Raw genomic sequence first — 17,423 nt, forward strand, 5'->3', positions numbered from 1 at the left:
GCCGGTACTGCAAGAAGAAGCTTTTAAAAAAACTAAAGCAAAGTTCAACATTTACTGCTGGGGCGATCTCTATTTAAATGGCAAATTTCGCACCCTACAGCAGATGTTTGCTGATGCAACGCCCTCCCCCATGGACACCTTTCTCTACGTCAGACTCCTCCAAGGCATAAAAGAATACACTCCCGCATATCCACAAGAGCCACGAGACCTCCCCCCGTTACATTCAGTACTGCGCAGTGATGCTGTATCACACCTGGTAGCGACATTATATTATAGCCTGTATACCATCCCACCTCCAGCCCACTGCCCGGCTAGAGACGGATAGACCGCTGACATAGCTCAGGACATCACTGATAAACAGTGGGGGTATTGCTGCAGACAAAATGTGCGCATTTCGTCCAGCAGACGCCTGCGCATTGTACACTACAAGTTCCTGCACCGCACTGTGCAGGTACAAATTGCGCGATAACGATAAATGTGATAGGTGTGGCGTAGAAGCGGCAGACTTCCTGCATCTCGCGTGGGAATGCAGCGTTATGCAGGCATATTGGCTACAAGTCTTTCACGCTCTAGAACAGATGATATCACTACAGTTACAGGCTTCTCCAGTACTGGCGCCGCTAGGATACACGGAAGATATCAGCGTTGAATATCAGCATTGCATATCGGCGATTTGTTTCAATTGTTCTCCTACTAGCCAAATGGAGAATAGCATGTAGATGGGGACGGGGCTGAGCGCCCAAATTTAAGGAATGGATCAATGACATGATATTTTGACAGGAACAGACATTCACATATGCTGAACTCCTCCCTCTGACATCCCGCCCTAAGGATATATGGGCTCTCCTCAAAGCATATCTACTTACACACCCTATAGATGCCCCCGACACGGCACATTCGCCCTCAAGCGAGACGGGTCTACACGCTTCAAATAACGCTGTGCTCCATCCCTAGCGTACACTGTATAAGCTACAAATTCCTGCTTAATCCAGCAAAAATGACCTGATTGTTTTTGGACACATCACTGTATATGACCGACGTGTTACTGGATACTGCTATTTATATATTTGGGAAACTGCTGTGCATACATACGTGTATAGTTAAATTGGATGAGCATGTATCTACCAAAGCACTGTATATGCTGAGTTGGGTTTATGTTTAATAAATCAAATAAAAGTAAAAAAGAAAAAAAAGAAATGTGTTAAATTGCACCATCAAGAGGCTGCAAGTCTTCTCTTCGGAAATACTTGATCTTTCTATAAATAAAGACAAGTGCATTTTCCTTTTTAACGTGTATAATGGACCTTAGAGTGTGAATAGGGAATCACCTACTTTAGCACTTTTAGATAACTATATGAGCTCTTTACATCCTGATACGTACATGATCGTTGCAGGTGATTTGAATGTGGTATACGAACCTTGGGTAATCGTGCTCACTCTTTAAAAGATGAGGAAGATGCCCAATGGCAGATCCCAGTTAGACATTCCCCCCTTAAGGAAAATCTCCACCTTGGCTCTTCAGTTGTTGGGCATCACATTAAGACAAGGGCTAGGAGCCCGCAGAGGCAGATCCCATTCCGATCAGAACGGTGCTATGACCTTCAGACAATCAAATAGCTCATGTAGAATTGACTACATTTTATTATCCCTATACACTTGGCCATTTATGTCTCATATGGTAGTCTTAGAAAGGGAGGACAGTGACCATAATGCCCTGGTATTACAACTAAATGGGCTGGTTGAGCCTGGTAAAACGGTAACAAAACCAACTCTATCGGGGAATGTAGTCCCCTCCAATAATAAATAAAACCTTAATGGTAATTTGTGGAAACACACCTGGATCTCTAGAAGCCGTTATACTCAATGGGGACAGATGCTATTGAAAAGAAGACCCAGCTATCATATGATAGGACAGGCCCAAGCCTAACAATAAAAATGCGTGAAGATTTGTTTGCTGGGTTGAGAAACCTGCTACCTAGAGCCCCGACAAGAGGAGGGAAGGGTGGTACCAATCTGTGGTTTAATACACTGTGTAGGACTGCTAAATCCCATTTGCTGGGTCTGATGAAAGGTAGAGATCGTGATAAAATCCCTGATGCTTGCAAGGAATATAGAGAAGCCTTAGAACGAGCTGAATCTGACTGTGAAGTGGGGGTTTGGGCTGATCTAACTCATCCTGCCTATTAAGGGGATTCAAAGGTATTCTGGCACATTGTAGCACATGATAGCCGCTCCGTAACCTTGTCCATGTCAAATCACAAAAGTGGGTCAACCACTTTGGTAAGCTATACGCAGTATGCAATGAAGAGGGAGTAGAGCTGGATACTACAAATCCGGAATGCACCAACCCTCCAATTGCAATAGACCCCCTCATGGTTTCTAACCTAGGTTCTCGCCGGGCCCTAGACGCAATTATTGCCTCATGGATTTTCATATTTAAAGAACATGTTTAAAGCCCTTGCTTTGGAAACCTTGTTGGCTAATCCCGACGAAGCTGCTAAAATATCGAAGCAGTCAATCGAAAACCAGTGAAGGTATTATTTCTCGCAAGAGTATATTTGGAAATGTTCCCCAGGAAACCAAACAGATAAGTTCTTAGACCACAAGATTATCCCTTTTTACGAGGACACCATAAATTCCATACAAACCTCTTTCACTAGACAGCTTTAGTTGACGTTTCATTATGCAACCCTCCCAGTGGCTGACTTTGTAAGGAGTTGCAGGAATTGATGTAATCTGAACCACTTTTGCCCAATGGGTAATGTTGGCCATGACTCTATGGACCACCTTGTCTTCATGTGCCCGGCCTTTAGATGGCCTCAGAAGAAATGGGTCCTCCCTGTGTGCCGACTGTTGGGCTTAAGATCTACCCAGCTAGCATTGAGGATTTTTAAAACTGGCACAAGGAAAGTGATACTGATCAGCTTAGTCAAGTACCTGCATACTGCTTGGATAATACGTATCCATGTAGGCTTAGCGGACCAAAACCTATCTATGAAGGTGCAGTGGCTGAACTAGCGTTTGTGGATGAGGAAAGCCTTGGGAACCTTTTTAGATCTATTTTAAGTGAGCCCCTTCTAGATATCGGGTAGGAACTGAGGCTATAACAAATTGTATAGTTTTATCTTATTATCCTTTTTTGTTGTTTTTAAGATGTATATCTGATTATGAGTCGTTGATCTGATGTATGTGTTATGATGGATTTGTAATCCGAAGCAAACAAAGTTTGATGATGATGATGGTACAAGCTCTTTATCTTTTGAGATATGTAGTTAGTTCTGAAAATAACTTTTTTTTAAATGAGGAAAATAGTTTTATTTTTAAGAGGAATTTACCTTTTCTAGTACAAAAAGCTATATATTTGCATTTAGTAAAATGCTACAGGATCCCTCACATGGCCTGGACAATTTATTGTGTACGTTTTCAACAGGGATTCCCCTTGAGGAGAATTAGGATTACAGGTAAGCAGCTCATTCTCTCTCATTTTTCCGACCATTCACACATCCACTCCCTTACGATCTAGACTTACATGTCCTCACTCACAAATTGCTTACTCACCCATCCATCTCACTCTCCATATACACTTGCATATCTGTGCACCCATCAACTAGCTCAGTTGAGCTCTTTATTAAAGCTTTTGGCATAGGCCTTTGAGCATAATAAACCATTAACAACAGAATAACACATTTGATTTCATAGGTAAAAAAAGTTCAATCACAAATAATCCCTATATTCATCGGTGATCACAGTCTTGGCAGCTTTATTATCTCTGTGAGGTCTTCAAAGTTCCAGGTGCTTAATGCTCAAAATATAATACCTGCATCACCCCAAAGGGGGTGAACAAGAAAGGATACACTTGTCTCTGCCACCTAATAATAGCAAGTGAGGATCACTTTTTTGCCTTGGATGCTTCACAGTCATTTTCACATCCACCCTTCACATGAACCAGTGGAATCTTGTCAAAAATCATAACCATAGCGGCATTGTTGTGTTAGCGGTATAAACAGTTTCGACGGAGTTGGGGACTTCCTACATGCCCATCTATCACTTAATGTAAAGGAGAAAGCGTCCTTTGTCACTCCAGGTGCTTATGTGTTGGGGGTGCCATGTGCCCTCATTAGCTAATAGGTAGTTGAATAATAGTGAATCTCCTCAATCAATCAATCAGGGTTTTATAAAGTGCGCTACTCACCCATGAGGGTCTCAAGGCGCTGGGCGGGAGGAGAGGGGAGGGCCTGGGGGGGTGCAGCATTCTCTCAGCTAAGCGATTACTCTCATTGATGGCAGCCTTCTGATTAGACAATGAAAAGGGTATCACTTCATCTTGCCTCTTGATACTACAGTCTCTCATAGGTTGAAGTAGCTTCCTTTACCAGGTCTCATGGTAATGATGCCACAGAAGAATGACATGATCCGGAGATTCCCTAAGCACCATGGGTGAGGTGCATCTTTAGTTCTTTAACATGGAATGCTCTGGTCTCTGCTATCCATAAACAGTAAAATACCTCGCGCACCTGTAGCATCCACTGAACATGCCTATAAGAGGCAACATTTTGTCTAGTTTTAAAAACGAATCATATTGGCTAAATTAACAGTATAGTGTATTTGCCTGAAAAGCCCACCGTATTGGACCTTTTTTGATACTCAGCACTTTACCTTTAACGAGCTCCAAGGCTGCCAGCCTTTCCATCTTGCAGCACAATTGAGTGATGGAGTTAATTTTTCAGGATAACCTGAAAAGGACCTCCAAACACTGCTCCCTTTTTAAGTCTCATCTTGGCTGAAAACCTGCAATTTCTAGGAGGGGTGTTGGCTTCACTCTACATTTTGAAATGTCCATCTTCTTTTTCTGAAGTAGGTGTCTGTTTTTTTTTCCTGAGGTGTTTCTCCTCTCTGCTGTCTCTAGAATCACCTTGCTTTGTTTCTCTGACAAATCCCCCTTGTGTAGAAGAAAGAAGGGCTGGAGAAAGTCTGTTTGGGACAGACTGCTCTTCGAGTAACTGCCTTGCGCACTTCTGGTTGACTGCAAGGTATCCCTTTTCTTGTTCCATTCCTCTAGGGAGGTATTTGTAGACCCTTTAAACTTAAACTCTATCAACTCACTCAACATACCCATCCTAGGACTGGCAAAGCTTCCCCATACAAAACTGTAGAAATAACAAGTGTTGCACTGTAGCTTGTGCCTCTTTCTGGACTCCAATTAGACGCATTATAAAGGGTGGTCCCCTGCCCTAGCAAATCCCCGCCATCCACCATCATGTCCAACTGTTCATGGTACTCCCATCAGCATTCATGTCTCACCATACATCTTGTACAGTGTCTTATGTTTCTTTTACAGTTCACCTGCAGTTCTTGGTTCCACTTGGGGCATTTGGTGTTTCTCTTGTAGGCATTGTGCCTATAAGCGTCGAATTCTGGATTTTCATCTGCTGTTCTCCTAAAGTCATCCACAATTGCATTTTTTCCTAGACTCGCTGCCGCTGCCAATGCAGTGTATCTGTCTCTGAACTTGTACTTGCATTGGACACCTAGGGAGGCGTCTTTTACTTATTGATTTTCTCCATCTTTGTGAGTGAAGTTCTTCCCCTAGATGGGGTGTTCATAACCGTCCCTGTAGCTCAGTTAATTCCCAGGCTTCCTGGGGGTACCCCATGTTTTATGTTTCTCCATACCCAAGAGAGTCAAAAGTTTATGCAACCACTCTAGCTTCGTTGAATAGTATGCATTCCCCATTTGGCCAAGAGGACTTGATTGGCGGCACAAAGAGCCAGGGTGATAGCCCGGCCACTCGCTGAGCGTAGCGGGTAAGTTAACATGTTGGGAAGTCCAAGCAGGCAGGGCCTGACTGGGATTGCAAACCAGGCCTGGCAATTATGTCTGACCAGCCCCGTCTCGAGGGGGGGGTGGGTCTGCTGCTGTGCTTTTGTTACAAGGGGCTGATTTTTCAGCACTAGTATAAAACCGGCCCCCTTTAACAAAAACAGCCCCCACCGGTCCAAAACCCGCTCTCACCATTCCGGTCTACCGGGGAAACGTCCGGTGCCCACTACGGCCAGTCCAGCCCTACCAGCAGGATCTAACTGGGAAATGAGGTATATCTGTGCTTTGCATTTCATTGATAGCAGTGAGTACTTCAGATCAGAAGGGTTGGAGTATTGAGCAGTGCCATAAAATGTGAGTCACTGTCCCTCGTTGCCCACAGTGTCTTCAGCATTGACCATCCCTATCTGGCCTGCATCTAGCCAGTCGGGCAGGGCTGTAATACCAATAGTGGGTGATTTTTAAGAGCATTTCTTTACATCCAACACAACAGGCAGATGAACGCACTCGGTGCAGAATGTATGCCCACTCCATGAGGATGAAGGGCCATTTGCACTCTAGTTCCCATCGCCGCTGCGCTGATGAGATAGGTTTAAGAAAGGCATACATCTCTGCCAGTATGCTTTAATCTGATACACGGGTTAAAAGACACTTCTCAAAAGGCATAGGCGGTCGGCCGGCAAATGGTCTGATGTGGGGTTGTGTGACCCAATGCTTAATGGCAAGGTATTGCCAATACGCAGTAGAGGGGATATCATAGTCAGACTGAATTTGTGCAAAGTCTAGGAGACCATCCTGATCAAAGAAAACTCTCACTCTCGTACAACCATCAGCCTGCCAGTGTGTGAAGGATGTTCCTCGCAAGGCGGGGAGAAGTCCAAATTGCCAATATTAGGTTTCTCTGGTGACAATATTTTAAGTTATTTGCAAGCATGGATATAAAAAAAACAGGTCAGGCTGGTAAAATAACAGTCAGGTGACAATCCTAGACCTTGTGGCCATGATCCAGTGCTGCGAAGCCCGTGGGTGCTGGGGCACACCTCTGGCCCTGCAGCACTATACCCTTTCTGGGAGGCCTGCAGAAGGGGGGGTGGCTCTTCTGAGCGCACAGCACTGGGTCATGGCTGCTATGTCCAGAAGAAGGGCCCACCAGGTTTCAAGCTGCATGTGTTTCACTTCCAAGATTGTAGCGGGTTTATGGATGATATCTATATGTCATATGATTGACATGTTAGCAGTCCTACAAATTTCTTTTTTTGCATTGTTGCTAGTTCCAGAGAGGCACACCCTTTGAACAAAGTAAAGGTCTAGAAAGCATCAACACATTGAAATGTTAGTTTCCAAACTACTGACTTTTCAAACAGTTAAACTGAAAAACTTTGCCATGCTATGAACTAATCTGCTACTTATTTTGGGTGTAACGTTTTATCCTAAAATTGCATACCCTCTGCTATTTGGTTGTGATAGGTTGCCTGTGGGGCAGCTGTACCCATCATATACTTTTCCTCATAATGATTCCATCCTTATGCCACACCTCAGAACCCTGGTACCAGATTGGGCTGACCAGTGAAGTAGGAAATAATCACAGGAGTCCGCAGAATAGAACTTTAAATTTTTGTGGAGTAAAACTTTCATTTCTAATCTCCGACCATGCCACAGTAATCGCTGATTTTGATCTGCTCCCTTCGCAACCCAAGTCCTCCAGGTGGAGGTTTAATAACTTCCTTTTACAAGATCCATTTTTTTCTTCTTCTTTCACCTCTTTTGCTGAGGAATTCTTCTCTTTCAATGAAGATCCATCCATCTCTTCTGCCCTAGTATTGGATGCTTTTAAAGCTGCTGCTCACGGTTTCATCATAGACTTTGTCTCTAGGAAAAAGAAACATGCCTTTCCTCAACATAAAGTCTTACTTGATAATATCAAATGCTTGGAACATCAAGTCTATACCTCCTCATCAGATTCCACTCTGCAGGAGCTTGTTCGTGAAAAGCTGCATTTTAATAACTACTGACAATGCTTCTTCTATTATTCTTCGTAGTAGCACCCGATATTATGGAGGCCGTAATAAGGTGGGTTCTCTTCTAGCTAACTACCTCAAATCTAGAAAAGAAAGAACTCTGATAGACTCTATTCAGTCAGAGGATGGGAAAACTCTTTTTAAGGACCATGACATTTTGGATGAATTCGCTTAATTTTACGAAAACTTATACACTCCAGAGTCTCCAGCATCGTCCGTTCTTATCGACTCGTACCTCGGCAGTGTCTCTCCCTCTTCATCCTCAGGTCTTGACTTCGATTCCCTAGATTCGCAATTCCCTAGGCTCATTAAAGAAAAACAAATCCCCTGGTCCAGATTGTTTTTTTGTCGAATTTTATCTACATTTTTCTAATATCTTACTCCCAAAACTCTTTATTCTCTTTCAGTGCTTTTGCACTACTGGTGCAGCAAGCGGTACTTTCCTGGAGGCTTCTATCTGTCTTATTCTTAAAGAGGGTAAAGATCCAAAATTCTGCAAAAATGACCGTCCTATTTTTTTGATAAATGTAGATTATAAAATTTGCACTAAAATATTAGCATTATGCCTTGAATCATTCTTACCTCATTTAATTGGTCCAGAACAGTGCGGTTTTGTCAAAGGCAGACTAACATCTGATAATTCCCGATTATTCTTTAATGTTCTGAACAAAGCATCTACTCTGCCCTACCCCTTAGCTGCAATTTCTATTGACGCGGAAAAGGCTTTTGATAGTCGATTGGTCTTTTTTATTTAAATCACTCCATTGCCAAGGTTTGGGGCCTAAATTCATTTCCTTGGTTTCATTACTTTATACCACACCTACTGCCTCTACTGTTGTCAATGGTCTTATTTCAAAACGTTTTTCCCTCCATCGTGGCGTTCGATAGGGTTGCCTCCTATCTCCTCTTATTTTTATCTTATCTCTGGAACCCTTTTTGTCTCACATTCGTCACAACACTTCCATTTCTTGGTTTCTATATGGAGACCGTCATTTGAAACTCTCTGCTTATGCGGACGATATTTTACTTTTCATATCCAATCAAGAATCTTTTCTCCCCCCTTTATTACAAGAAATTTCAAATTTCTCGGCGGTATCAGGTTACATAATTAATTCTAATAAAACAGAAATTCTTCCTATTCCAAATTTTGTTCTAAACATAATTTTGACCTAACGGAATGTCATTGGAATACTTCAAAAATTAAATACCTTGGTGTATGGTTTACTAATTTAATTCCGGACTTGATCACAATAAATATGAAAGAAATTCTAGATCGAATTTCCAAACAACTTTCCTCCTGGAATCCTCTTTTTCTTTCCTGGTGGGGGCGTCTTGATTCTATCAAGATGATGGTCACCCCAATAGTATTATATGTTCTTTCAATGCTCCCAGTTCATATCCCTTCTCTTTATTTCAATAAGCAGGCTTCCCTTCTTTCTAAATTCCTATGGAATAGTAAAAAATCTAGAATCTCTTTATCTCATCCCAGGAAGTTAAAATCTATTGGAGGTGTGAATTTTCCAAACTTTAGATTATATCAGAAGGCCTTTTGTCTCAAATAGGCTTCTTATTGGCTTCATACTGATGTCTCCTCTCTTACTCCTTTATGGGTCAATATTGAACACTGCCTTTTCTCCCCTTTCTCTTTTTCAGAGATCCTCGCTTTTACCGCCAAAACTAGCCTCACATCACTCCCACTGTTTAAACACACTTGCCCATTACTAAAACCCCATTTACAACCAAAGTTAATCTCCAGGAACATATTTTTACGTTCTCCTCTTTGGCACATTCACCTTCTTACCATCAACAACAGACCCTTATTTTGGAGTGCTAAGGGTATCATTTGGATTCATGATATCTTTGATGGTATTTCTCCTTGTTCTTTTCCCCAGTTTCAAACCACTTTTCAATGTCCTCATTCATTTTTGCATACATTTCTATTAGTGATGAAAACCATCTTAGAAATGTTTTATTCTCTTCCCACTGAAGATTCCCTGTATACGCAGGATCCACTTATAAAATATTTATCGTTACTTCCGAAGGCCTCTCTTATCTATAAATTCTTCAACTCTGCTGATCCAGAACGAGCCAAATCTAAGGTAGAACTTGTATGGGAAACGGATCTGGGTTGTGAATGGAGCACTGATTTTTGGAACAAGATCTGGATCCGATCGTTAAAAATCTCCAGATCTGCATCCACCACTCAATCTATGTTTTTTATGTATCATAGATTGTTTTTTACTCCTATCTCCATTGCTACTTTTACACACTCTGATAACAAAACTTGCTAGTCTTGTGACCATCCATTAGCTGATTTCTATCACCTCTTTTTTTCTTGTCCTCACGTAGCCTCATTTTGGTCACAAATTTGGTCTAGGGTCTCATCTATTTTTAATCTCCACACTCCCATATCAAATACCATTCTCTTCATAGGTAGTCTATTAGAGTCACTTGGATTACTGTCTCATGAGCGGGGACTCTTTAACTTTGTTAGCTTTAGACTTTCAGCAGATTACACTTAATTGAAAATGCTCAAGCAAACTCTCAGTCAAATCCTGGTGGAACAATTTATGCCTCTACCATAGGTCATAATACACAGAAAAATAGAGATATATTTTGGTTACCATTAACTGTTTATTTAAATAAAATCTCCAATGTTCAGATATCCCGTAATTGTTCTGAAAATTTCCAGCCTCCATGATTTTTCTGTCCTACGTCTTTGCCTTTTTTTTCTCTTTCCATTTTATAAAATATTTATTATTGTAATCCTATTTGCATTTATCAATCTACATTCCATTTTTTCGGATATATATTTATTGTTTTTTGAACCTCAGTTGTAGAGCATATCTTATTTCTCCCCTCTTTTTCCCTCCCTCACCCTATTTCTGTTTTCCTAATAAATCCTAAAATTTTGGAAACGGCTTTCTACCATGTTTCATGGCATATTTCATTCCGTATAATCTAATCGTCCTCTAATATTGTTCTGATTTTTGCCCAATCTTTCTTGATGTAATTTATCTCAATAAAGCGTATTAAACTTAAAAAAAAAAACTTTCATTGATTAAACTTCTTAAAGATCTGATAATGATGCTGTGTGTTGATGTGAATAGAGCTCTTGAGATACCTTCCATCAAGCATGAGTAGCACACCAAGTCTTATTTTGCATCTTCAACTCATAGTCCTCCCTAATATTAAAATGAAGGGCTATAAGTACCAGAACGCAAAGAGACAAGGTGAATTGATTGAGTTAGCCTTCCTTGTTGGGGCATTTTCCTCTGTGCCGCACAACCCTTCATCTCTGCACCAACGCACCTCCTTTAAATGGAGTCTCTCAGCTACTACATGCCGCCTTGTTTATGCGCTACTTGAGACAGCGCCCACCTTTACACAACCCGAGACCATCTAGCCAAGCTCCACATACTAGTAGCAGTTACATGCTGTCAGTATTATCCAAGCTCAAGCTGGCAAATAACTGCTAATTTGTGGTGCAGATCATGAACTGCTGCAGAGCTACATTAGTTCTGATAATTTTGTGACAAAATGTTTCAATGCAGACGTACGATGAAGACTAAAGCATGCATTTGTTTAACCTGTGATGAGTGATATTCGGCAGGGATGGCCCCCTCCCCTTGGACTTGCAGTGCAAGATCGTGGCTGGGAGGGTCTGGGGAGCAGGCTCCCTTCCCTGGGCTTTATAGGGGTCTACCATGGATGTCTACAAGGCCGCAGGGTAGGGCAGCCATGCACTGGTAACTGTTATTTTTCATTTGCAGCCCTGCTGCTTTAGTGCCAGGAAACTCAAGACTGTCCGCCTTTTACATTCTTATTCAGTTCTAGCTGCCCCACCACTGAAGCAACCTTAGCAATATCACTTCACCGACCAATCTCCCTGCTCAATCCCTACACCACCCACTCTCTGCCTGCTCTATCCCTACACCACCCAATCTCTCTGCCTGCTCAATCCCTACAGCCTCCAATCTTTGTGCTTGCCCCATCCCTGCACCATGCACGCTTTCCTACTGCTTCATCCGGTACCAGCCAAGAGTCGTATTTGTCAATGTCGCCCTTCAGCATCACATTCCTGGGCCTGCTGGGTCTTTTTAAAATACATACCCCTTATAAGGTGTTCTGCAGAAAACAACTCCGTGCCAAGTTGTTTGTTGTGTGCCATGCCCGCTGAGATCTGGCGCATGCTCTTGAGCGCCCACTGCCGCTTCATTGAGGCACTTCAAGAGTGTGTTCCTTCAGTCGGTCACCTCTGTCTCAGTTAACATTGGAATGAACACCGGTAAAGACCTGCGCCCAGCGCTTCCATCCAATTTCACTCATGTAATCTACTAACAGAGCTTTAAAATATATGGACTTGTTTTAGCTGGGATATTTATATTCTCATTCATTCTACTGATATCTATTCCAAAGAAGTTGAGTCTTGCAAGTCACTTCAATGATGCAAAAGAAGATTAGTGGGCCTGTGATGTCACTTCCTATGATGTATTTTCCTGTGATGTTCCTTCACATTCAAATTGGAAGGGACTTCGGACTATACCATTACTTTTCCCATCTAGTTTTTTTACTAAATTAGATAGGATAATCTCTAGATTTTTATGGGGATATAAAAGAGCAAGGAAGTCTCTTATTAGTTTTACTTTACCCCCGCTTCGAGGTGGTTGGGGAATTCCAAATTTTCGTCTATATTATATGGCGATATCACTTAGATTAATGAGTATTTTAATTTTTGAAGGGATATCTTTGGATGATTTCCTATGCCCTTCTATCTACACAATGATTCTTGGCAGTCAAGCACAAACATGTTTAGTTCGCTTTTTAGAACCAAGTTACTATAAGAAGACAAGATTCAAAGTAATGGAAACGGCCTTTCAATTATGGAAAATATGCAAACGAAGACTCCATTTAGATAGTAATTTCAATTTTTATATGCCCTTATATGACAACCCATCGTTGCCACCAATATTTTCAGACCATATTATGCAGCGCTGCAAAACTTTAATATTTGTCAGCTTGGGGATCTTTTTCCGAATGAACAATTTACAACATTTTCGTATCTTCAACAATTATATAACTTACCTAAAACAGACTTTTTTAAATATCTTCAAATACGTAGCTTTTTAAACTCTAAAAACCTAGTGAATTCTAATAAAATTAAGAAACATGAGGTATTAGAATGCTGTTGGAAACAAAATAGAATTGGGGTGATATATAAGGCAATGATTAAAGGTTTAGAAGACAATCTTGTATCTTATAATGCAAAATGGCAAAAAGAAATGGGTATTGAAAATATAGACATACTGGATGCTTTAGCTTTGTCTGATCAAGTACTATGTAATGGATCTTTAAAAAGTCAGAGTTTTATGAGTACTTTTGACTTATATTATACTCCAGCCAAGCTATTAAAATGGAAAGGGAATGTTGGAGACAAGTGTAATCGCTGTGGATGTATAGGAGCAAACTCTACCCATATGTTTTTTTTTTATGTCCTAAATTATCTCAATTTATTTCTGAAGTTCAAGCGTTTTTAAACCAAGTAACGAATATTCCCTTAGTACTGTCTGTTGATCTAGTAATACTTGGCATTCAAGCTAATCCAGTTCGGTTGTACACACGTGCAGAAGAAGGTTTTCTATTTATATCTATGTCTATTTTCAGATACTGTATCACCTCGCACTGGCTTGATGCTGATCCTCCTTTATTTTTTCAATGGCAAACTAAATTGTTAAATACCTATCAACTAGAGAAAGCTGTGTATTGTCTAAAGGGGATGAAAAAGAGAAACTTTGGTTTAAAATTATGGACTCCAATCAACAATTGGTTACAATGCTAAAAATATAACTTGTAATTAGCCTGATTCTCCTGTTATGAAGTATGTTAAAAGTTGTTCTAATTAATTGACTACCTATGTTCTTGTATAACCTATCGGATAATTCTGTGTTCGGTCAACTATTTACTTGCTGTTGTGAAAATCAATTAAAAAAAAATAAAAAAAAAAGGAAGGGACTCGTATCTTCCGTTTTGAACAGGGCCCCAACAATCCTAGGCTGGTCCTGGTGGGTGGATTAGAACTGTTGCTGCTTGTGTGTGCTTCCAGGGAAATACTGAGCTGTTTTTGTTCTGTTTTCTAGATCGCATACTTCAAGATCCCTCGATATGTGTTATTTTTTGATTCGTTTCCGCTCACCGTGTCTGGAAAGGTAAGAATGACCAAGGGGAGGAGGGGAGGGCCAATGGTTGGGAGGGGGGGGAGCAAGGCGTGCAGCCATCTAGAACACGAGCACCGCAGGCGTCAGCAGGGCAAGCTTCCCTCACAAGCGGAACAAACAGGCAGCAGAGGCAGGTTCAAGCTTTCTTCCACGCGCACTGCCAGGCATAGCACAGGCAGCACCGAGGGAAGCTTCACTCACATACACGTAAAGGAGAGATGCACACAGGCAGCGTTAGTACATACCTTCTTCTCAAACCCAGTCCAGCCGCAGCATCATGTCTGCAGGGTCCTGTCACATACAGGTCTAGCACAGATATCAGGGAAAAGAATCCGTCACCCTCAAATCAGGTACCTTATGCATAGAACAGTCACAGCACAGGCAGCAGGGGAGACATTCGATACATGTAGAGTAGGTGCAGCAGTGGCAAAGTTAAGAGCATTGAAGCGTCTCTCTCTGGTGCGCGCTCTCTCTCACTCGCACAAGCACACTTGGCTATTCAATGTTTCTAAATGCACACAGCTGCAGAGCAGTATTCCAACATCTGTCCCACAGGGATGATGTACATCCCAGGGTGCTGTGGCGCTGCGGTGCATGCATTACATCAGAGGCGCAACTAGAGCCAAATTTCGAGGGGGGCGAAGAAAAAATTTCGGGGGGGGGGGGGCTGAATCTTTAAGCACTAGGCAGAGTGGAGCCGCAGGGGCTCTTAGAAGGGGTGGAACAACAGCGAGGCCTCATTAACATGCAAATGGTCTTTTGAAGACCTGTGAAGTGCTCGGGTGCGGCTGTGTGGGTGCCCGGGAAGCTGTCTCATCCCGGGCTGCCACACACGACGGGTGGGGGGGGGGGGGCTGAAGCCCTTTGAGTCCAAAGGGTGTTGCGCGCCTGCATTACATCATGGGCAGTAGTCACCCAAGCATCCGCCACACACAGAACGGGTGCAGCACAGGCAGCAGTAGTGCAAACATCTGTCACACACAGAACGGGTGCAGCACAGGCAGCAGTAGTGCAAACGTCTGTCACACACAGAACGGGTGCAGCTCAGGCAGCAGTAGTGCAAACATCTGTCACACACAGAACGGGTGCAGCACAGGCAGCAGTAGTGCAAACATCCGTCACACACAGAACGGGTGCAGCTCAGGCAGCAGTAGTGCAAACGTCCTTCACACACAGAACTGGTGCAGCTCAGGCAGCAGTAGTGCAAACATCTAGTGTAGCACAGGCAGCAGTAGTGCAAACATCTGTCACACACAGAACGGGTGCAGCTCAGGCAGCAGTAGTGCAAACATCCGTCACACACAGAACGGGTGCAGCTCAGGCAGCAGTAGTGCAAACATCTGTCACACACAGAACGGGTGCACCTCAGGCAGCAGTAGTGCAAACATCCGTCACACACAGAACGGGTGCAGCTCAGGCAGCAGTAGTGCAAACATCCGTCACACACAGAACGGGTGCAGCTCAGGCAGCAGTAGTGCAAACATCTAGTGTAGCACAGGCAGCAGTAGTGCAAACATCTGTCACACACAGAACGGGTGCAGCTCAGGCAGCAGTAGTGCAAACATCTAGTGTAGCTCAGGCAGCAGTAGTGCAAACATCTGTCACACACAGAACGGGTACAGCTCAGGCAGCAGTAGTGCAAACATCTGTCACCAACAGAACGGGTGCAGCTCAAGCAGCAGTAGTGCAAACATCCGTCACAAACAGGACGGGTGCAGCTCAGGCAGCAGTAGTGCAAACGTCCGTCACAGACAGAACGGGTGCAGCTCAGGCAGCAGATGTGCAAACTTCTGTTAAATATAGAGTGAGTGCAGCTCGAGCAGCAGTAGTGCAAATGTTCTTCACACATCATACTATATGTACAGTATGCTACCATCAGGGCAAGTTTCCTTTTCACATAAAACAGGAAATACATGGACAGTAAAACTGCAAGCTTCACCCACACACAAATAATGGTCATCCTACCAGGCCCAAAAATGGAACCTCTTGTGGCATAGCAAACAGCTTTGTGGCAATGCAAGGGTAATCTTCACACACAGAACAGTACAGAAACGGGTACAGTACCCCCAGCTCACATTACAAAGAAAACATACAACATGGGCGGTGTTAGTGCAGGCATCTCTCACCCAGCAGAATGAGCTGCACAGTGCAGCCTATACATATACAGCACAGTGCAGCCTTTACAGATGCAGCACAGTGCAGCCTATACAGATGCAGCACAGTGTAGCCTATACAGATGCAGCACACGCAGCACAGTGCAGCCTATACAGATGCAGCACACACAGCACAATGCAGCCTATACAGATGCAGCACAGGAAGCACAGTGCAGCCTACACAGACGCAGCACAGTGCAGCCTATACAGCAGCCTATGCAGATGCAGCACACGCAGCACAGTGCAGCCTATACAGATGCAGCTCACCCAGCACAGTACAGCCTATACATATGGAGCACAGTGCAGCCTATACATATGCAGCACAGTGCAGCCTATACAGATGCAGCACAGTGCAGCCTTTACAGATGCAGCACAATGCAGCCTTTACAGATGCAGCACATGCAGCACAGTGCAGCCTATACATATGCAGCACAGTGCAGCCTATATAGATGCAGCACACGCAACACAGTGCAGCCTATACAAATGCAGCACAATGCAGCCTATACAGATGCAGCACACGAAGCACAGTGCAGCCTATACAGATGCAGCACAGTGCAGCCTATACAGATGCAGCACAGGCTACCAAAGTGCACGTTTATGTAACAGACACCAAAGAACAGGTATATTATAGGCCTCTGCAGTGCACATCTCACCTTCGCAGAATAGTATAGTTTGGCTTCACAAGTCGCAACCTTTATGTTTTTTTTAAAGGGCTACGATTATTAATTGTTTCAAGGAAGGCACACGGCAAACAGATTTTTTAAAGAAATCATTATTTTACGGGGTGAGGACATGGAAAGAGCAGGTACTGCCCAGGCTGGAAATCTGCATGCTTGCCACGCACGCACAGCATGTGCAACGCCAGCAACGTACAGCAAGTTCTTGGCACACAACAGGTACAGCAAAGGCAAGGGAAGGACAAGTTCCATCCATCTATCATAAACTGCCTTTGGGTGGACTCTCACCTGCGCAGGTACACTGTAGGCATCAACATAGAATGTGAGCAGTGATATAGGTGGTAGAGCCTTCCCGAGCTCGCAGTGAACCTAAAGCATGAGTAGCAGCAGATGTATAGCTCCCTCACAGAACAACAAAGGCAAACTGTCCCCCATCGACACCAAAGGGGAGAACATCACGAGCAACAGAAGCACGTGCTTCCCTCACACACAGCAGAGGCCCTGCTATTGATGGCTGCAAAAACAGTTGATGGACAGAAT

General features: G+C 43.2%; 1 protein-coding gene across 3 annotated transcripts in view; it reads left to right on the forward strand.

Annotated features, from left to right (window-relative positions):
• Window positions 1-17,423, forward strand: part of ACSF2 (acyl-CoA synthetase family member 2) — a 720,413-nt gene that overhangs the window by 697,599 nt on the left and 5,391 nt on the right. For all 3 annotated transcript variants that reach the window (XM_085617105.1, XM_085617107.1, XM_085617106.1), the window contains exon 15: window positions 13,976-14,044. In XM_085617105.1, the coding sequence (XP_085473231.1) occupies window positions 13,976-14,044 (69 nt within the window). The remainder of the gene's footprint in view (window positions 1-13,975; window positions 14,045-17,423) is intronic.

This window comes from Triturus cristatus, chromosome 7, assembly GCF_964204655.1.
Source record: "Triturus cristatus chromosome 7, aTriCri1.1, whole genome shotgun sequence".
In the NCBI taxonomy this organism is placed as follows: domain Eukaryota; kingdom Metazoa; phylum Chordata; class Amphibia; order Caudata; family Salamandridae; genus Triturus; species Triturus cristatus.